The sequence below is a fragment of the Chiloscyllium punctatum genome, chromosome 49 (genome assembly GCF_047496795.1).
Source record: "Chiloscyllium punctatum isolate Juve2018m chromosome 49, sChiPun1.3, whole genome shotgun sequence".
NCBI classification, from domain to species: Eukaryota; Metazoa; Chordata; class Chondrichthyes; order Orectolobiformes; family Hemiscylliidae; genus Chiloscyllium; species Chiloscyllium punctatum.
The window spans coordinates 38298707-38321499 of NC_092787.1; the positions used below are offsets into that span (position 1 = coordinate 38298707).

At 43.0% G+C, this 22793-nt stretch overlaps 1 protein-coding gene across 2 annotated transcripts in view; it reads left to right on the forward strand.

Annotated features, from left to right (window-relative positions):
• LOC140469589 (rab-like protein 6) overlaps window positions 1-22793 on the forward strand; it is a 133224-nt gene that overhangs the window by 20508 nt on the left and 89923 nt on the right. Inside the window, exons 1-2 of one of the 2 annotated variants that reach the window (XM_072566256.1) lie at window positions 9898-9916; window positions 10366-10418. Coding sequence is in view for 1 of the 2 variants with exons in the window: in XM_072566255.1 (XP_072422356.1) it covers window positions 10366-10418 (53 nt within the window). In the remaining variant the exon portion in view is untranslated. Of the gene's footprint in view, window positions 1-9897; window positions 9917-10365; window positions 10419-22793 lie in introns of those variants that run through there. The other variant, XM_072566255.1, reaches the window with a different exon arrangement.

Genomic DNA, 22793 nt, shown 5'->3' on the forward strand with positions numbered 1-22793 from the left:
CCCAATGGATAACCCCCAATTCAAAATAGCATATTCTCAAGGTTGGGAACTCAATATCCTAATCGGGAAAACTATCTTGCCTATTTTCTTGGGCTTGGTCCCTGAACTGCTACTGCCATTTGCTGAGTTTGAATGAGGATTAAAGTCTGCCATGATAATGTTTGGTATTTATTTCCTGATTGATACTCTGCTGCAGAGGACACCAGACAACCCCAGAGAGACACTTCTGCCCTTACTGTATTTCTGCTCCACCCAAATAGATTCAACATTTTGAATTCTTGAGTGAAGCTACTCTTCCTGTTGTTTTTACCCAATCCTGTGTCACCTGGGCTATGCCTTTGCCTTGTACGTTTGTCATATCTCCTGTAAGAGTTACACAGTGGAAATCCATTCTGATGTGTTTGAAAACACTGTTAATGTGCACATAGTGTCGTGTTTCATGGCTGTCAGAGTGAGAAATCTTTTTTTAAAACTGTCTAAATGAAGACTTAAATAGAGAATATTGTTTATTAACGTTGTTCAGCTATGACATAGTTTCAGTTCTTGGACCCCATTCTCTGTCATTCCCACTGTATGCCCTACATTGTTTAGTTTCCAACTTTAGTCTTTGTAAAATTATGAACCTGAAATTACTATTCAATGGTATCTATTAATATAAATCTCTGCTATTCGTTTCTTAGTTTGTCATGCATTCTTTCACATACTGATATAGAATCTTTAATTTTAATATTTTCTAATTTTCTCTGAAATCCCATTAGTCACCAAGGATAAAGTATGTTGAGATGAAATGTTAGATTTGCGTTGTGTGTTAGGTGAACCCCCATCAGTTACATGATGGGGGTTCACCACATTTATCTATATATAATTTTGTCGTCATTTCTCAGTACTTGGTTCCTTTTTCATTATTTTCTACTCTTGGTTCTCTTCAGGTCAGACAGTTCTCCTCCCTGGTACGTTAGGTGAGAGCTGGCCTGCCTGGAACGATTTCTGTTTGGTAAATGGATGTGTGCTTCCTTGTGTTTGCAAGTGAGAGAAGGCACTTGGTGAAATTAACCATTGTCTGCTTTTGCTGGCTAATGTGAATGGTATTGTACTAAATAATGAACCTCGATTGTGTACCTTTTAAAGTTTTTGATTTCTCCTCTCCAGTAGGCACTGTCTTTTGCGAGGCAGGTGGGGAGGAAGCTTTAGGAGGCACTGCCTCCCCCTGGTGTTCTGTCTCGCAAGATTTCCAGTTTCCGATGTGCTGGAAATGAAAGTATGTTAGCAGAGGGAGAGAAGCCTCGAAATAACCAAAGTAGAGACCAGTAGGGAGGCGATGGCCTTGTGGTATTATCGCTGGACTGTTAATCCAGAGATCTTTTGGGGACCTGGTTTCGAATCGCACCATGCCAGATGGTGGAATTTGAATTCAATAAATATGTGGAATTAAGAAGTTAAAAACCACACAACACCAGTTTATAGTCCAACAGGTTTATTTGGTACTAGCTTTTGGAACACTGCTCCACAACTACCTGCTGAAGGAGCAGGATCATAAAACAGATCTTATAGCAAAAGATCAGTGTCATGCAACTGATATGATAGACTGAACAAACTTAGATCGCTGTTAAGTCTTTCATCCTTTAGAATGGGTTGCAGGTTTTGGTTCATTAATATGTAAATCCCAGAACTATTTTCAAAGCAGATTCTTAAGATAACGTAAGATTTTGTGGGAAAAAAAAGTGACATCTCAGCTCAGACAATGCATTAACGGTGTGAGGTTAGAGTCTGTCTGTATCCTAATCTTGAATCAGTGTGGTTCTGTTTCCGAAGTAGGAATTTATAAGGTGTTACATTGACTGCCTACAGATTGTATGCTTTTTGAACAAAATAGAATGTATTTATAATTACAATGCTGCAAATGCAAATCTCACACCCTTAATACATGGCCTGAGCTGAGATGTCACCCTTTTTAGAAAACCTAAAGTTAGCTCAAGAATGTGATTTGAAAGAAGTTCTGGGATTTACATATTAAAGAACCCATTCTCAAAGATGAAATACTTAACAGCAATCTAGGTTTGTTCGATATATTATATCAGTTGAATGACACTGATCTTTTGCTATAAATTCTGGGTTTTATGATCCTGCTGCACAGCTACCTGATGAAGGAGCAGCATTCCAAAAGCTGCTACTTCCAAATAAACCGGTTGGACTATAACCTGGTGTTGTGTGATTTTTAACTTTGTCCATCCCAATCCAACGCAGGCACCTCCACAACATGGAATTAAGAATCCATGAATCCATTGTCAATTGTCAGGAAACCGATCTGGTTCACTTTTGGACATTTCCTTTAGGGAAGGAAACTGCCAATCTTGCTTGGTCTGGCCTACAGCAATGCAGTTGACTCTTAACCGCCCCCTGGGCAATCAGCGTGGTAAATAAATGCTGCCTAGCCAGCAAAGCCCCTCTTCCCGTGAATGAATAAAGGAAACAAAGAAACGTGCTTGGTTGTAGTTTCAACATGTAACGCACTAAGGCACACAAGATTTATGACTTGACATCATCAGAGGATTTTACTGAAGCCTTTGACAATATTCTGCACGGTAGACTGATGGTAAACTTAGATCAAATAGGATTTAGGGAGAGCTTATCAATTGGATGCAAAATTGGTTTGATGGTAGGAGACAGACGGTGGTGGTGGAGGGTTGTTTTTCAGCGGTGAAATGATTTGGATGCGAATTTAGCAGACATGCTTAGTAAGATAATGGATGACGCCAAAATGGATGGTGTAGTCAACAGTGAAGGTGGTTATCTAAGATTATAAACACATCTAGATCAGTTGGGTCCATGGGCTAAGGAGTGGCTGATGGAAGTTAATTTGAATACATTTGAGGTATTGCATTTTGATAAAGTGAGCAAGGGCAAGGCTAATAGCAGGGCTGTGAAGTGGTGCTGTCAAGGTGGGTAGTTCTTTGAAAGTTGCATCACATTTACATGGTTAAAAAGGTATCTAGCATGCTTGCCTTCATTGCACAGACCATTGGTAATAAACATTGAGGTGTCATGTTGTGGTTGTACAGGTCGTTGGTGAGGCCTCTTCTGGAGTACTGTGTACAGTCCTGGTCATCCTGATTTAGGAAGGATTTTATCAAATTGGAGAGGGTTCAGAAAAGGTTTACCAGGATGTCAATGGGACTGGAGGGTTTGAGTTATATGGAAAGGCAGGCAATTTTGTCACTGGAGCATCGCAGATTGAGGGGTGACCTTAGAGGTTTATAAAATCAAGAGGTGGATAGGTAAGGTGAATAACAAAGGTCTTCCTTGGGTGGGGGAGTTCAAAACTAGGGGGCATATTTCTCAGGTGAGAGGAGAAAGATTTAAAAGGGATCTGAGGGGGACCCTTTTGCACAGGGAGTCATTCATATGTGGAATGAACTGCCAGAGGAACTGGTAGATGCAGGTGCAGTTACACATTTAACAGGCATTTTGACTGGTACATGAATAGGAAAGATTGGGTGATATGGGCCAAACGCGTAGTTTAGTGTAGGAAACTTGGTAAGCATGGATGAATTAGACCAAATGGTTTGTTTACGTACTGTATAATTCTAAGCATGCTCAATGTGACAGCTTTGAAGTGTTGTCTTCAATGAGGAAAATGAGAGATGATGTTCAAGGATTTCTGAGTTTAGGGCCAAAACACCTGAGGACAGGTGTGGAGTGATTAAACCAAGAATGGTTATAGAGCCAGAATAAGAGGGATGCAGAGATGTTGTAGGCTAATGCAACTGGTTGCGATCACAGAGGTGGGGATGTTAAGGCCAAGTAAATAATTGTGAATTTTTGTAAGCCTCCACCCTAGAAATTTGTGGATGCTCCACATTTAATGCATTTAACACTGGGGTAGGCAGAACTTTGGTGTCTCAGGCAATGAAGGAATATGGGGAGCAGGCAAGGATGTGAAGTTGAAACCCAAGAAAAGCCATGATCATATTGAGTGGTGTGGGGCCTTTGAGCTGAGCGACTGGTTTACGGTGCAAAGTGGCACTAACAGGGTGGGGTCTGCTTCAGCTGAGTTTACCAGAAAGCACACTCCTTCACAACCTCTCCCCTCACCATCGAGTTAAACCTCCACCATCCACTGGCACTATGATCCACTGGGACTTCAGCAATTTTTCCTTATTGACTGGTGGATTCGGCTCGATGGTCTCAGTTCTCCATTCTCCCGCTGTTTTCTAATGCTCTTGAGCCATGAGGTATTTGGAAAGAGAAATGAGAATTTGACCTGTTAACTATTGTAAGTCAGCAAAGGACAGGTTTTGATGAATAAGACTTGGAGTGAGTCATGGGCATCAGGGTTTTGGATGACTTCCAGATTACGTGGCAGACCAGTGAGGACAGCATTTGAAAAGTCAAATCTACAGGTGATAAAGGACGAAATGAGTGTTTCAGCAGCAAGTGACCAGAGGATAAGGAGTGTTAGATGATGCAAATGGGAATTGGCGGTCTTCGTGTAAACATGAATGAAGTCGCATACTTATCTCTGGGTCAAATTTGGCAATGTGGTAGCAAACAGACCGGCTTTTTCACAAACTGTTCGCCAAGAAATGTTTGGGAATGGAGTGTGGAACAGGAACCTAAGACATTCTAATGGTTGTATTTGCATATAGTGTCCACCTTCTAGGCAGGGAGGCGTGCAACTCTATCAAAATAAATATTAGCAACAGCTGCACAATGGTTTTTTAACATCCTGAGTAAACACTTCCAGACTTCATGGCATTTCCTGTTTCTGCCTCCTCTTTCACTTGTCAGTTGCTTTATTCTGTTCTTTCTCTTTTCCACAGCTTAACCGATATCACAGATGTTACATTGCTCCTGAACTCATGATATTGTAACATTTCAAAACCACTGAAAGTTGGAATGTAAATATTCCGGGTGAATTTATAAAATGCCATCCTCCCCAACATTTTTCTTTCTTTGAAACTCATCCTGATATTGGCTCCTAGTCATCAAGGGTTTGATTCTGCAAATGTCATCAATCAGTTCAGTATGTCAGGCTGTCTTTCACAATGCTGCTGCCAGCAGGTAACCAAGTTCCGAAGCAGTCATAGTTCAAATAATTTGTCATGGGTTTGCAACGTTAACTATGATTTCTGTCTCTGTAAATGCTGCTTGGTTTGAGTATTTGACATTTTTGTTTCCAATTATGGTTAAATTGAATTTCCTTTTGAAAATTAGAAGCCAAAATACCTTTCAATAGCCATGTTCACCATTTACAGTCCTTACCTTCTGTTTGATGTACCCAGAAATCTTGGGTAGCCCACTCACATCTGAGTCAGAACATTGAGTTCAAGCCCTACTCAGCTGACATTCCATTGTGGGCCTCAGGACATGTTTCACTGTGAAATTCGATGCAAGTCTGACCCCTGTCTGTTGTCACAGATGTAAGTAGGTGATTGTATAACTATATTCAAGTAAGAGTTTTTTGCAGAACGTGCCCTGTGAAATATTTACAGTCAAACACCATTGCTAAAAGATCATCTAGCCATAGAATCATACAGAATAGGAAAGATCCTTTAGCCCTTAGTCTGTGCTGCCAAAAATACACTTCTACTTATGCCAGTCCCACTTTCCCGCAGTAGGCCCAAAGCCTTCATCCAAATGCTTTTTTAAAAGATGGTGAGCTTTCCCACCTCAACTACCCTCCGAAGCTGAGTATTCAAGACCCTCGCCACCCTCTGAGGGAAAGGATTACCTCACATTCCCTCCGAAACTTGTCTTTCCCTGTAAAATCACACCTCCTTGTTCTTGGCCATTCAACAGAGGATGACTGCTGCTTTTTATCCATCCTGTCTGTGCCCCTCATAATCTTATATATCTCTAGATTCTCCTTCAATCTCTCTGCTCCAAAGAAAACAACCCAGGCTTATTCGGCCTCTCTTCATCACTGAAATGCTCCATCCCAGGTAGTATCTTGGTGATTTCTTTCTGCACCTCCTTCAGTGCAGCCATATTCTTCCTGTAATGTGGTGGCCAGAACAACACAAACCAGTTCAGCTGTGGCCTAACCCAAGTTCTATACAGCTCCCTGATCTCCTAATCTATGATATAGGCAAGCGTCCATCCTGCTACCTCCGGGTTCTGTGGACAAGCACCCAAAAATCCCTCTTTCTCTGAGTTATCTAGCGTCCTGCCATTCATTGAGCACTCCCTTATCTTGTTCCTTCTGTCAACATATCACCTGCCATTTATCATAGTTAAATTCCATATGGCACTGATCATCTAATTGATCAATCTGTTTACAGTCTCTAGTAACCTAAGACCTCCTTCCTTAGTGTCAACCACCTGGCTAATCATGCCCAAACTTGCTTTTCATTCTTCATCCTCCTGATGTTCTCATCTACGTGTATGAAAATCTCAAACCATAAGGAACCTAGCACTAATCCCTGTTGTACACCACTGCACACTGGGTTCCAGTCACACAAACAGCCTTCTACCACCACACTCTGTCTCCTGCCTTTAAGCCAATGTTGGCTACGTCTTGCCAAGTTACCCTGGGTCCCATGTGCTTTTACTTTCTTTATCATTTTCCATGTGGGACTTTATTGAAAGCCTTGCGGAAATTCATGTTAACTATACTGACTGCCATATGCCTTCATCCACACACCTGGTCACCATTTTGAAACATTCCACCAAATTTCTTAGATGTGACCTCCTCTGACAAAACATTGCTGATTATCCTTGAGCAAGCTTTGCTTCTCTAAATGGAGATCTGCTCAAGAACTTCCCAGTCCATCTTCCTGAATTCTGTATCTGCACCTTCCTCCTGAATGAAGACAGTTGTGAAGTATTATTTTAACACTCTGCCAACTTTCTTTGGCTTCATACACACATTTCCCCTTCTATCTCCCTGGTGATTCTCTTCCTTGTGATGTCGTAGTTGTGGCTATGTTGAAGCTGGGAAGTTGATTTGCAGACATTTTGTCTCCTGTCTAGGTGCTGTAATCAGTGCTTTGTAGCCTCCTGTGGAGCGCTGCTGTACTGTGTCTTCTGCAATTCACTTGGTTCCGTTTCTGCTGCTTCTGGTTGCCGGATCTGATTGTTCACTGTGGTGGCCGGTGTATTGGGTCGAGGTCAGTGTGCTTGTTGATTGGAGTCTGTGGCTGAGTGCCATGTTGCTAGTATTCTCGGGCTGTCCTATATTTAGCTTGTCCTGTGATCGTTGTGTTGACCCAGTTGAATTTGTCAACTTCCAGAATATGAGGTGCTGCCTTTTGGGAGAGTAAATCTTAGCAGGGCTTATACATTTATTGGTAAGGACCTGGGGAGTGTTGCAGAACAAAGAGACCTTGAACTGCAGGTTCATAGCATAAAGTGGAGTCGCAGGTAGATAGGATAGTGAAGAAGGTGTTTGGTATGCTTTCCTTTATTGGTCAGAGTATTGAGTACAGGAGTTGGGAGGTCATGTTGCGGCTGTACAGGACATTGGTTAGGCCACTTTCGGAATATTGCGTGCAATTCTGGTCTCCTTCCTATCAGAAGGATGCTGTAAAGCTTGAAAGGGTTCAGAAAAGAGTTACAAGGATATTGCCAAGGTTGGAGGATTTGAGCCACAGGGAGGGGTTGAACAGGCTGGGGCTGTTTTCCCTGGAGCGTCGGAGGCTGAGGGGTGACCTTTATAGAGGTTTACAAAATCATGAGAGGCATAGATAGGATAAATAGGTAAAGTCTTTTACCTGGGGTCGATGAGTCTAGAACTAGAGGGTATAGGTTTAGAGTGAGAGGGGAAAGATATAAAAGGGACGTAAGGGGCAACTTCACACAGAGGGTGGTACGTGTATTGAATGAGCTGCCATGGGAAGTGGTGGAGGCTGGTACAATTGCAACATTTACAAGGCATCTGGATGGGTATATGAATAGGAAGGGTTTGGAGGGATATGGGCCGGGTGCTGGCAGTGGGACTAGATTGGGTTGGGATATCTGGTTGGCATGGATGGATTGGACCGAAGGGTCTGTTTCTGTGCTGTACATCTCTGACTCTATGGCAAAGTATCTCTCAAAAGGTTAAATCATAGGAGTTGGTGGTCTTGGAATTGGTACAAATGCAGAATTTGCTAATGGGCAGGAAACAGAATAAGGAGTTCTTTTTCAAGTTGAAGACTGCACGGTGGCACAGTGGTTAGCACTGCTGCCTCTCAGCACCAGGGACCCGGGTTCAATTCCCACTGCAGGCGACTGACTGTGTGGAGTTTGCACATTCTCCCCGTGTCTGTGTGGGTTTCCTCCGGGTGCACCAGTTTCCCCCCACAGTCCAAAAGATGTGCAGGTCAGGTGAATTGGCCATGGGAAATTGCCCGTAGGGTTAGGTCAATTCGTCAGAGGGAAATGTGTCTGGATGGGTTACTCTTCAAAGGGTCGGTGTGGACTGTTGGGCCGAAGGGCCTGTTTCCACACTGTAGGGAATCTAATCTAATCTAATCGTAAGACACAGAATTTTTTGCGTGACACAGTAGCACAGTAGTAAGCACTGCTGCCTCACAGCGCCAGAGACCTGGGTTCAATTCCCACCTTGGGCAGCTGCTTGTCTGGAGTTTGTACATTCTCCCCGTGTCTGCGTGGGTTTCCTCCCATAGTCCAAAAATGTGCAGGTTAGGTGAATTGGCCATGCTAAATTGCCCGTAGTGTTAGGTGTAGGGGAATGGCTCTGGGTGGGTTGCTCTTCAGAGAGTCGGTGTGGACTTGTTGGGCCATAGGGCCTGTTTCCACACTAAGTAGTCTAATCTAATCGAAAGTTGGCAACCAATATCCAGTGAGGTTCCACAGGAATCAGTGCTGGGACCGCAACTGTTGAGAATACACATTGATGACTTGGGGGGAGAAAGGAAAAGTATTGCAGTCAAACTTGCAGGCGACACAAAACATAAGAAAGCAGGTTCCAACAATTTCCAGAGAGATAGTGATAGGTTAAGTAAGTAGCAAAATGTTGGAAAATGGAATATAATGTGGAAACATGAAGTTGTTCATTTTGGAAGGAAGAGAACAAGAATAGTATCATTTAAATAGAGAAAAAAATGTAAAAGCTACAACAGTGACTTGGGAGTACTTGTACATGAGACTCTAGGTTGGACACAGGTGCAGGAGATAATCAGAAGGCCAATGGAATGTTGCCCCTTATTTTAAGGGAGTTGGAGTATAACAGAGTGGAAACCTTACTGTAACTGGACAAGGTGCTGGTGTAACCATGTCTGGAGCCCTGAGCAGTTTTGGTCGTCGTCTTTAAGAAAATATATTATTTTATTGGAGACCGTTCAGGAAAGGTTCACTGGAACGGTCTCTCATATGGAGGAATTGTTTTGAGAGCAAAGGCTGAACACCATGGGATTCGAATCACTGGAGTTTAGAATAATGAAAGGTGATGTCATTGAAACATATTGGATTCTTAAGGGTCTTGATAATGTAAATGCTGAGAGGATGTTCCCCTCATGGGAGAGTCTGGGACCAATGGGCATCAATTGAAGACTGAGATAAGGAGAACTTTAATCTCACAGACGGAGTGTCTTTGCAACTCCTTGTCACAGAGAGCTATTGGGCAGCACCTTATGTATCTTGAAGGCTGAGATAGATTCTTGATCAGTCGAGGAAATCAAGGATGATGGGGGAAACACAGAAGAAGAACCAGGGTTTACCCTGTTCTTGTGGGGAATGTTATTCTGGAATTACAGTGACTGTGTATGACTAAATTAGTTTATGTATTTTGAAACAAATTCCTGCTTGCATTGAATGTCTTTTCATTGAACCTGTTCTGCCTGTCCTGCAAGTGTTTGACGGGGACATCGCAAGCTGAGCTTTACTCGTGAGCTAACACTGTGCTGCCCCTGTCCTGGCAGTGTTTGATGGGGATAATGTGGATGGAGTTTTGCTTTCAGCTGAAGAGTAGAAGGTGTATTTCTCTAAATCCAACCCTCTGCTGTCCCTGTCCTGGCAGTGTTTATTGAGACCGTGTAGAGAGCGCTTTAGGCTGCATCTTACCCCATGCTGTCCCTGTCCTTGCAATATTTTGAAGAGACAGTATAGAGAGCTTTTCCAACTCTGTGCCTGTAATCTAACCTTTGACATACGTAATACAAGTAAAGTATCTTATTTTAATAGTAGAATGTAAAGGGAAGGAAAGTGAACCAGAACGAATGAGACCCAGGTGAAGCAGGCAGAGGGTTCATATTCACCATTGTCTTGGAGCAAAAAGCTTCCAGGACTGTGCTTTTTTATTTGTCTGCGCTGTTGCAGTGGAACTGAAATGAGGTGTTTGCCCTTATAGTTTGTTGGGATACTTGGCTTCTGAGAGGGAAAGTTTTACTTGTAAATCATTAACTAATTGTTGCCTTTGTTTAGGTAAATGTCGGAAAAAAGGAGATGGCCTGAAACTGGAGAATGACCCACAAGAGGTATAGTTGTTAGATTTAAAACTGGAGAGCTGCATGATCCTGTTGTTGATATGTTGGATGTCCATTGCAGGCACTGTTTACAATGTATTTACAGACATTTGTTCATTTTTCCATTCCTTTTTCCTAAACCTAACTTAGAATCGTCATATTTGTCAAAATTTCTAATGGAATCTGCCCATGTAAACATGTTAAATGTACTAATGCACTCTGGCCATTAGTTGCTCTGCTCATTTTCACATCTCTCATCCCAGAATTGCTAATGCTTCATCAAGTTGTACTCCTGACTTCCAAAATTAAAAGAAGTGTTGTTATTTAGTTATTTATGAATATTGTATAGAATCCAGTTGTGTGGCATCAAGTTCATGAATAGCTTGATTAGAAAATATATAAAGCAGATCCAGGGATGGGTCTGAGGAACTATCTGTCTAGGCTGGGACGTGTCTATGTATGCCAGGAGTAGTGGCTCTGTTTTGGTGTTTAACAATAAGCAATGCTCCTTTCCAGGTGAGCTTCCTGAGTTATTACACAAGGGTATAGTTAGCATGTTTGCAGAAGACACCAAAATTGGATGAATAGTGGACAGCGAAGTAGTGAACCTCAGACTACAACAAAATCTTGATCAGATGGGCCAATGGGTTGATGAGTGGCAGATGGAGTTTAATTTAGGTAATTGAGGTGTTCCATTTTACAAAGGCAAATCAGGGCAGGATTTATACACTTATTGGTAAGGTCCTGGAAGTGTGACTGAACAAAGAGACCTTGGATTGCAGGTTCGTAGTTCCTTGAAAGTGGAGAGTTAGGTAGATAGGATAGTGAGGAAGATGTTTGGTATGCTTTCCTTTATTGATCAGAGCATTGAGTACAGGAGTTGGTAGGTCATGTTGCGGCTCTACAGGATATTGGTTAGGCCACTGTTGGAATATTGTGTGCAATTCTGGTCTCCCTCCTAGCGGAAGGATGTTATGAAACTTGAAATGGTTCAAAAAAGATTTACAAGGATGTTGCCAGGGTTGGAGGGTTTGAGCGAAAGGCTGAATAAGCAGGGGATGTTTTCCCTGGAGCGTCGGAGGCTGAGGGGTGACCTTTATAGAGGTTTACAAAATTATGAGGGGCATGGATAGGCTAAATAGACAAAGTCTTTTCCCTGGGGTCTGGGAGTCCAGAACTAGAGGGCATAAATTAGATTAGATTAGATTAGATTACTTACAGTGTGGAAACAGGCCCTTCGGCCCAACAAGTCCACACCGCCCCGCCGAAGCGTAACCCATCCATACCCCTACATCTACATCTACCCCTTACCTAACACTACGGGCAATTTAGCATGGCCAATTCACCTGGCCTGCACATTTTTGGACTGTGGGAGGAAACCAGAGCACCCAGAGGAAACCCATGCAGGCACGGGGAGAACATGCAAACTCCACACAGTCAGTCGCCTGAGGCGGGAATTGAACCCGGGTCAATTCCCCGGGTCAGTGCTAACCACTGTGCCACCGTGCCGCCCAGGTTTAGGGTGAGAGGGGAAAGATATACAAAGGACCTAAGGGGCAACGTTTTCACACAGAGAGTGGTACGTGTATGGAATGAGCTGCCAGAGGAAGTGGTGGAGTCTGATACAATTACAGCATTTGAAAGGTATCTGGATGGGTATAAGAATAGAAAGGGTTTGTGACATTTCAGATCGATCTTTATCCTACTCTGGAAAGTTTTCTTTTTGTCCCTTCAGTTGGGATATGCAAAAAGTAGTTTTATGGAAATGGGTAGATGAAAATTGTTAATATAGAATGTGGAGCAATGGGATAGTGGTACAATTGCTAGACTATTAATCCAGACATTCAGCTCATGTTCTGTGGACCAGGGTTCAAATAGGGGAATTTGAATTTTAAAAAGCTGGAATTCAGCATTGACTGCCTACCTTGAAACCAATTTCAGGAAATCCCACCTGATTCTTTATAATCCTTCAGGCAAGGGAACTGCCATCCTCACCTGGTCTGGTCTTCATCTAATTCCAATGTGATTAACTCTCGGTTACCCTCTGAATGAGGCCAAGGAAGTCATTCAGACATACCAACCTCTTAAAAAGTCCCTTCAAGGGCAACACAATGACCAGCTAGCAATGCCTCCATCCCAGAAATGAATTTTTAAAAAAGCTTGATTCACTGGTACATTTGATGTTGGTGGGAGAGAGAGAGCTGTCTCTAGGTAATTTCTCCGTACAAAGTAGTTTCTCCCTTCCTGTTTACATGGAAAAACTGGTCACCATAATCTAAAAGCTGTTTCTCATTTGCTCTGTCTCCAAGCCACTCCTCCTGTTCAATGAAAAAGCTAGGCATTGTCAAACCGTTGTCATTGCGTAGAGTTTTCCCTAAAAGTGAACAAGTTTTGTCTGGCTTTGATATTCACACACGTTAATATCATTTATTCTGCACCCATTCAATGTTCTTGCTTTGCAAACTATAGGCAAATTCAGCAAGAGTCGTTTCTTTGTAAATAGTGGTCATTTTCTTTCTACAGTCCTCTTAATTCAAAGTAATGTTTTCCGATTTTACTCCACAGTTGAAAAGTCAATAAAATGTTTTAAAAAGTTGTTGCTATGTGTGGGATTCCACTTCTCCATGAACTCTGAAACACCTATTTGTTCGATGCCACAACAAATGTATAACCACAGCTAGAATATGGATTCCAGTGGTGAGCTGGCTACCCATGACACATGGGTACATGGGAGGGATATGGGCCGGGTGCTGGCAGGTGGCACTAGATTAATTCAGGATATCCAGTTGGCATGGATGAGTTGGACCGAAAGTACGTCTGTATGATAATAAAATAAGTAGTGGTGTACTGATTATAATATTCCAAGAATGCTTTGAATCTGGAAAAGTCCCAGCGGACTGGAAATGTATCACCTTTATTTACAAACATTTGTCAATGGAAAATGTTAGTCTATTATAACAGGATGTAATAACAGAACATTTCGAAATATGTAAGATGACAAAAACAGTCGACTTGGCTTCATGAAGGGGAAACCATGCCTGACAAATTGAATAGAATTCTTTGAACAGATAACAAACGTATATAAGAGTGAAGCAATGGTTGTAATAGATTTAGATTTGCAGATGGTGTTGGATAAGGTAGTGCACATGAGGCTATTCAATAAGAGCCCATAGTTTTCGAGGGAGTATTTACCATTGATAAAGGATTGTGTAGTTCATAGACAGAGTTACCCAGAAAGGGAGCATTTTCACTCTGGCAATCTGTAACAGTGGTAGTCCACGGGGATCAGTGCAGAGGTCACCATTATTGGCAATACATATGATTAGCATGGATGTGGAAAGTGAATGTGCTATAGCCAAGTTTACAGGTGACTTAAAAAAAGATAGGTGGGTATGAAGAGGGATACAGACAGCATAAGAGGTAGTTCATTAAAATCGATGAATGTTTAATGACCTGTGCAGTCACAATGGCCAAAGGTCCTCTTTGTGCTGTAAAATCTCCACTGAACCTGAGAAAATCCTTCCACATGCTGGTCATCAAGCATCAGCAAAGTTAATACTCATGGAATAAAAAAGGATAGCAGTGACTTGGAAGGAAAGCAGGGTTGTGGGTAATGTGTTCTTTTCAGGCTGGGAGGTGATGTCTCAAGTTTTCTAGGGGTTGTTATTTGGACCACTTTTCTCTGCTCTGTATTAATGGATTAGACATAAGAGTGTGGTAAATAATTTCAGAATTTGCAGACGACAAAATCTTAATGTTGTGCCCTGTGAGAATAGTGATAGATTTTAAAGAGAATGCCGATGGAAAGACAGACGTGTGGCAGACAGTGGTTTTTCAGAGAATTGTCATGTATGAAGTGTTTCATTTTATTAGGAAGGCAGAGGACAAAGCAATGTAATACAAATGATAATGTTCAAAGGGGAACTTAAGAATAGAGAGGGATTATAGATATATTGCAGAGGGATCTTGGAGTCCATGTACATAGATCCCTGAAAGTTGCCACCCAGGTGGATGGTGCTGTTAAGAAGGCGTACGGTGTGTTAGGTTTCATTGGTAGAGGGATTGAGTTCCGGAACCGCAATATCATGCTCCAACTATACAAAATGCTAGTGCGGCCTCACTTGGAATATTGTGTACAGTTCTGGTCGCCATATTTCGGGAAGGAGGTGGAAGCATTGGAAAAGGTGCAGAGTAGATTTACCAGGATGTTGCCTGGTCTGGAGGAAAGGTCTTATGAAGAAAGGCTGAGAGACTTAGGTCTGTTCTCATTGGAAAGAAGGCGGCTAAAAGGGGATTTGATAGAGACATACAAGATGATCAGAAGATTAGATAGGGTAGACAGTGAAAGTCTTAATCCTAGGGGGCATAACTACAAGTTGAGGGGTGATAGATTTAAGACAGATGTTAGAAGCAGGTTCTTTATGCAGTGAGTGGTAAGGGTGTGGAATGTCCTACCTGCTAATGTAGTCAACTCAGCCACATTAGGAGATTTAAACAATCCTTAGATAAGCACATGGACGATTTTGGGATAGTGTCGGGGGACGAGCTGAGAATAGTTCACAGGTCAGCGCAACATCGAGGGCCGAAAGGCCTGTTCTGTGTTGTATTGTTCAATGTTCTAAATTATTGACTGTGGAAGGGTATAGTTGTAGAAGGTTGATGGTCGACCTTAGAGGTTTGTGAAATTATAATGAGCATAGATAAGGTGTATAGCAAAAGTTTTTTCCCTTGTGTGGGAGAGTTCAAAACTAGAGGGCATATTTTTAAGATGAGAGGAGAAAGATTTAAAAAGGATCTGAGGGGAAACTTTTTCAGAGGGTGGTTTGTATTTGGACTGCACTTCTAGAGGAAGTGGTAGAGACAGGTACAGTGACAACATTTAAAAGACTTGTTGCTAAGTACATGAATAGGAAAGGTTTAGAGAAATATGGGCCAAATTCAGGCAAGTTGGTCTCGTTTAGTTTGAGAAATGTGATCGGTATGGACAAGTTGGACAGAAGGTTGTATTTCTGTGCTGTACATCTCTATGACTCTATAAGTAGGGATAACTTATTTCAGAACAAGACTGAAATTCCCTTGAATACACTTGCTATATTCAATATGGAATATTGTAAAGTTTTGCTGATGGTAAGGTTCCCACAGGGAGGAGGCAGTCTTTGACTGAACTGGTGACCAGTGCTTTAAAGAATATTGGCAGGCTTGTCCTCTGGTTAACTAAACACATTAAAGGTAATACCAAACCCAAAGAAAAGGCATTATTATTATGCAGTGGCAGGTCAGAAGATTATGCAGAATTTTTTTTACAAAGCGAAGAACGTCTTATAAAAAAGAAATGAAAGAAGTTACTCTGAGTGCAAGTTAGCTGGATAAATAAAAGCAGTAAGAGTAGCTGGAGAAACTCAGAAGGTCTGGCAGCATCTGTGAAGAGAAAGCAGAATTAATGTTTTGGGTCCAGTGACCTTCAGAAGTAATTGTAGCGGGGAGAGGATTGGTGCATATTGCTGAAGATGGGAGAGGGGAAAGAGTAAATGATAGTTGGAGTTCGAGCCCAGCAAGAGAAAACAGCAGGTCGGAGGACAAGGGGGAAGGTGCTCAGGCCCTGAAACTATGCAACTATCGAGTTCTCAAGGCGGCAGGGTCACCGACTGGAAAGTGAGGTGCTGTTCTGCCAGTTCCTACACACCAGGTCTTGCCATCACATGGGTTGCTTTCACCACAGCCAAACGTTTTCACACTAATGGTCCCCATGAGCAGCTTTTCTTTCTCCTGGATGAGCATTATCCATTCCTTTGTCTGCCCAACTGCTGTTCTCACTTGCACGCTCTCCCCTCGACCTCCACGTATTGTTCACCACCTATTCCCTCCTCCCCACACCCCCCACCCCCCCCACCCAGGCAAAATAAAGCAACTTTTTCTAGTTGCGATTACTTTTGAAAAAGGGTCGCTGGACCCAAAATGTTGGCTCTACTTTCTCTCCGGTGCTGCTACCAGACCTCCTGAGTTTCTCCAGCAATTATTGTTTTTGGTTCAGCTTTACACTTCTTTAGTTTTTGTTCTTGGATGGGGTGGTGGTTGTCTTATGGGGAAGGTTGGAAAGGCGATGCTCGTGTTTGCTGGAGTTTAGAAGGGGAAGGGGCAACGCGATTGAAGTGTGTAAGATCTGCTCAGTCTTCTCAGTTGTTTCCTCTTGGCAGAGAATCTGGAACTAGGGATTGCTATCTTAAAGTTCAGGAAGTTGCCGATTTAAAACAGGAGTGTGGAGAAACTTTCTCTGGGAGTGGAGTCTTTTGAACTCTCTTCCTGAAAATGTGGTGGAGGCAGAGTCATAGAGATGTACAGCATGGACACAGACCCTTCGGTCCAACCCGTCCATACCGACCAGATATCCCAACCCAATCTAGTCCGACCTGGCAGCACTCGGCCCATATCCCTCCAAACCCTTCCTATTCATATACCCATCCAAATGCCTCTTAAATGTTGCAATTGCGTGAAAAAGTTGCCCTGTAGATCTCTTTTATATTTTTCCCCTCTCACCCTAAATCTATGCTCTCTAGTTCTGGACTCCCCAACCCCAGGGAAAAGACTTTGCTTATTTATCCTATCCATGCCCCTCATAATTTTGTAAACCTCTATAAGGTCACCCCTCAGCCTCCGACGCTCCAGGGAAAATCTCCAGCCTGTTCAGCCTCTCCCTTTGACTTAAATCCTCCAACCCTAGCAACAACATCCTCTTTAAATATTTTAAGGCCGTTAGGAAGATTCCTGATGAGCGAGGAAATGAAAGGTTAATAGTAGTAGGTGGGAATGTGGTCTATCCAAATCTACCGTGATCTTAATGAACAGCAGAGTGGGCGAATTCACATAAACCTGATGTTCTCCCAACAGTGAAAAGAAGCTGATGGTATCAGTTGGCTTTGAAGTTATTCGCACCAAGTGTGACCTGCATTTTAAATTTAGATGCAACTAAATGTTCTACCACATTGGCAAGCTTTTCAGAAATCTCCACAAAGATGTGGGCACATGATGTTATGGTTATCAGTTGTTGGAATGTCCCAGACATGCTGTATATCTGGTGCATTGAATTTTTCATTTGGTCATTCATAACATTTCTAATCATCTTTTTGGTAGCTGTTAATGCTTTCTGCTGGAATGGAAGATCTGAAATGCTAACGACTCAAGTGTTCCAGGTTTGGTAGTGGATATGATGGCAATGTCAGTGACCTATAGTGGAACTTATGCATTCTGTGTTCAGCACTGCACTGTCTTTGCTTGCCTTGCAATCCATGCATTCCCAGATCACTAAAGAAATTGCTTAAAGTGTCTCAGTGCTGTTTTTGAGCAGTACCTGGGGCTTTCAGCTTGCTGAGGCTCAGTTCTCCATTACTTGAGAAGTAGAGTACAAGGGTGGTGCACATGGTTGAGATGTTTCAGTGCAGTCCACCTGTTCTCTGTATTCAGAAGGTAAGGGAAGAGCGATTGAGGATCTTACCTACTGCAGCTGAAACCTTAGGAACATTCATATCTGAGTCAGTTTGTTACCACAGATCAGAAAAAGAGGGGTTGCATTTCTATTGTGCAGCGGGAATTAGAAACTGAAGTTAGTCCATCTGACTGCATGAAAGGTACCATAGCATTAATCTGAGGAGATATGAAGATTGCCATGATGAGACCGATAATGTGGAGTTAAACTATGTTCCTATTACAACATGTAAGATTTTTCTCTAAAATGTGCGGTTTTTACTTAAAACAACATTGTGAAGGAGGACTGGTAGGTCACTCTGGCAGTATAATCGATCTCTCATCTGACTGAATGGCTGGAACAGGCAAAAGAGGGATTAGATGTCAAAGAACAAAGCAAATTTACAGCCCAGGAACAGGCCCTTTGGCCCTCCAAGCCTTAGCCGAATCAAATGTACCTAAGCATCTGTATCCCTCTGCTCCCCACCTGCACATGCATCTGTCCAGACGCATCTTAAATGAATCTACCGTGCCTGCCTCTACCACCTCTGCTGGCAACGCATTCCAAACGCCCACCACCCTCTGTGTGAAGTACTTGCCGCGTGTATCCCCCTTAAACTTTCCATCTCTCACCTTGAAAGCATGACCTCTCGTTATTGAATCCTTCACCCTGGGAAACAGCTTGTCTCTATCCACCCTGTCTATACCCTTCATGGTTTTGTAAACCTTAATCAGGCCCCCCTCAATCTCCTTTTTTCTAGTGAAAACAAACCTAACCTACTCAATCTCTCTTCATAGCGAGCACCTTCCATACCAGACAACATCCTCATAAACCTCTGCACGCTCTCCAAAGCGTCCACATCCTTTTGGTAACATGGCGACCAGAACTGTACACAATATTCTAAATACGGCCGAACCAATGTCTTGTACACTTTTAACATGACCTGCCAGCTCTTATACTCAATACTCCGTCCAACGAAGGAAAGCATACTATATGCCTTCTTGACCACTCTATCTACCTGTGCAGCAACCTTCAGGGTACAATGGACCTGCACTCCCAGATCTCTCTGCCCATCAACATTTCCCAAAACTCTTCCATTCATTGTATAATTCGCTCAAGAATTAGTCTTGCCTAAATGCATCACCTCACATTTGTCTGGATTGAAATCCATCTGCCACTTTTTCCACCCAACTCTCCAGTCTATCTATATCCTCCTGTATTCTCTGACAGTCCCTAATGCTTTCTGCTACTCCATCAATCTTTGTGTCATCTGCAAACTTGCTGATCATACCAACAGTGCCCTCTTCTAGATCATTTATGTATATTACAAACAACAGTGGCCCCAACACTGACCCCTGTGGAATACCACTGGGTCACCTTTCTCCATGGCGTGGAGGATGGAATATTTGGGCGCCTCTTACTGCTGATTGGTCAGGTTATTGTGTTTGTAACAGGTGGTAGGCATTGATGTTCTTACTGCAGATTGTCTGGTAATACAAACAATTGTTTGATAAGATCTGACTGGTGTGTTGCTGCCCTGCCCGTAAAACAGTAAATTTCCAGTGAGTTGAAACTCAAAGGATCCAGCATAAGTTTGCATTCAGAGTTTCAAGATCCCTGAGGCAGTCCCTATATAACCCAATTTGCTGACAAACAGGCAAAATTGCTGAATGACATGGCAGACCACAGCAGTGCCGTGTTCCTTGCTCCAATCAGCAACACTTGGACATTTACTGAAATGTTTTGCCTTATTTGTAAGTTTTGTAGGTGTTTCATAGGAAGGCTGTGATGTCAAATTATGGTTTGTCCAGTTCCCCATAATTTTATGCCCTTGGACTGCCTTACTGTGCTGTGACTGGTAGTCATGTGGCTAGCCTGCAGAACTTGTGCTAGCCCAAAGTTACAGTGCGGAACTCCAGCTTATCTCTGGAAACACCGGTCATACGAGAGAAAATATTCATGGGGTGGAACAAAAGGTTGTCAAGTGCAATATGAGCAGCCATGAATCCTGCTAAAGTTAAACACTCTCAACACCAGGTTATAGTCCAACATGTTTATTTGGAAGTACAAGCTTTTGGAGCACCTGTGGAGCAGGATCATAAGAGACAGAATTTATAGCAAAAGATCACAGTGTCATGCAACTGAAATTATTTATTGAACAAACCTAGATTGTTGTTAAGTCTTTTAGCTTTTGGAATTGGTTGCAGGTTTTGGTTCATTAGTATGTAAGTCTCAGAACTTTTTTCCAGTCACATTCTCGAGATAATTTCAGGTTTTTTTATATTAAAATAAAGTGACATCTCAGCTCAGACAATGCAGTAAAGGTGTGAGATTAAAGTGAGTCTGTATCCCAATTTTGAATCAGATTGGTTCTGTTTCCAGAGTAGGAATTTATAAAATGTAACATGAATTGACTGCCTGTGGATTGTGTGAACATTGAACAGTACAGACCCTTCAGCCCAAACTACAAAGAGCAGACGCCTAAGAACAGATCTCTACGGGACACCACTGGTCATTGACCTCCAGTCGGAATACTTTCCATCCACTACCATTCGCTGTCTTCTTTCGGTCAGCCAATTCTGTATCCAGATAACCAAATTTCCCTGTATCCCATACCTCCTCACTTACTGAATGGGCCTACTATGGGAACCTTATCAAATGCCTTACTGAAATCCATATGCACCACATCCACTGCTCGACCTTCGTCAGCTTGTCTTGCCACATTCTCAAAGAACTCAGTAAAGCTTGTGAGGCATGACCTGCCCCTCTCAAAGCCATGCTGACTGACTATGTTTTTTAAAATGGTTATTAATCCTATCTCTCAGAATCGTTTCCAGTACCTTGCTTACCACAGACATAAGACTGACTAGTCTGTAATTCCTGGGGATTTCCCTATTCCCTTTCTTGAACAGAGGAGCAACATTCGCCTCCCTCCGATCATCCGGTACTACTCCCGTAGAGAGTGAGGATGCAAAGAGTATCACAGAGGCACAGCAATCTCATTCCTTGCTTCCCATAGTAACCTTGGATACATCTGGTCTGGCTCTGGGGACGTACCTATCTTGATGCTTCCCAGAATTTCTAGCACTTCCACTTAATATCAGTGTTCACCAAAGTCCCTCTCTCTTGTGAATACTGAAGCAAAAGACTCATTTAGGGCCTCCCCTACCTCTTCAGACTCCCGGCGCAAGTTCCATTCACTATCCCTAATCAGCCCATCCTCTCTGATCATTCTCTTATTCCTCACGAGTGTAGAATGCCTTTTTCCCAATCCTTCCCACCAAGGCTTTTTCATGGCCTCTCGAAGTTTGCTGTAAATAAGGTCTGTTTAAGGTTTGGCAGTTGTTTAAAAGTGAGAAGGGAGGTGTAGGGAAGGTCTTAGCAAGGTGCTCATCCCCATCGATAATGTGTTGCAGGCTGTGAAGACCATGGTGCGGTTGTTCAGCTCCTGGGAAGTACTGGACAACGAAGGGTACCCTATCAATCGCATCCAGTGTTTGCCTCCTGAGGAGATCATTATGGTTTCTGTCTGTGGCACATCCGAACTGGCGGTTGACGAGTTGAGCATTGTACCCTGTTCTAATGAGGGCATACTTGAGCACTTTTAGGTGTCCGTCAGATTCCTCCTCATCTGAACAGATCCTCTGTATGCGGAGGGCTTGTCTGTCGGGAATGGCTATTTTAATATGTTTAGGGTGGAAGTTAGAGAAGTGAAGCATTGTGAGGTTAACTCTGGGTTTGCGGTAGCGTGAGGTGCTGAGGTGCCCATCCTTGATGGAGATGCATGTGTCCAAGAATGAGACAGATACTAAAGAGTAGTCCGTGGTAAGCCTGATGGTGGGATGAAACTTGTTGATGTCACTGTGTAGTCATTTCAGTGACTCCTCGCCATGGGTCCAGAGGAAGAAAATAACATCAATACATCTGGTGTATAGTGCTGGTTGGAGGTCCTGTGCAGAAAAGAAGTCTTGTCCAAACTTATGCATGAAAATGTTGGCATATTGGAGTGTAACTTTGGTCCCCATGGCCATTCCGTGTGTCTGAATGAAGAACTGGTTGTCAAGGTGTAAACGTTGTGGTCAATTCGCCAATTCCGACGTGCCACAGCAAGAAACCGTAATGACCTTCTCAGGAGGCAGACACAGGATGCAACCGATAGCGTACCCTTCGATGGCCAGCACTTCCGGGAGTGGAGAGACTACACCATGGTCTTCACAGCCTGCAACGCATTATCGATAAGAATGAGCACCTCGCCAAAACTTTCCCTCCACCCTCCCCAATTCTCGCCTTGAAACAACCACCGAACCTTAAACTGACCACTGTCTGCAACAAACTGCCCGGGCTTCAGGACAACATCGGCCTCAACAGCATTACTACCCTGTCTTAGCAACCACTGCAAGACCTGTCAAAGTGTCAACGTGGATATCGGATCAGGGAATAGGTCTGGGTGAGTTCTTCTTCAGAAGGTTGGTGTGGACTTGTTGTGCCGAAGGGCCTGTTTCAATACTGTAGGGAATCTAATCTAATTTAATCTTGGCAGAGTGGCCGAGCAGAGGCTGATAGCCAAGTTCAGTACACAAGGATATACTCAACCTCCGCCACACTATACACTCACTCTCGCTCTCGCACTTTCACTCACACCCTCATACACAGACTGTCCCTCAGACACTCTCACATACATCCCTCACACACTCTACCTCTCACAGGCTTATACTCTGTCAGACTCACGCTCACACTGTACCAAGCAAGCACATGTATCTGTTCTTGTGCACGCTCTCTCACATACATGGATACACACTCACGTCGATGGGGTGAATTTGAATTTGCTGAATTGTAATTGCAGGTACATACTACTTTGTTCAAAAAGCACACAATCTGTAGGCAGTCAGTCCATGTAACATTTTATAAATTCCTACTGTGGAAATAGA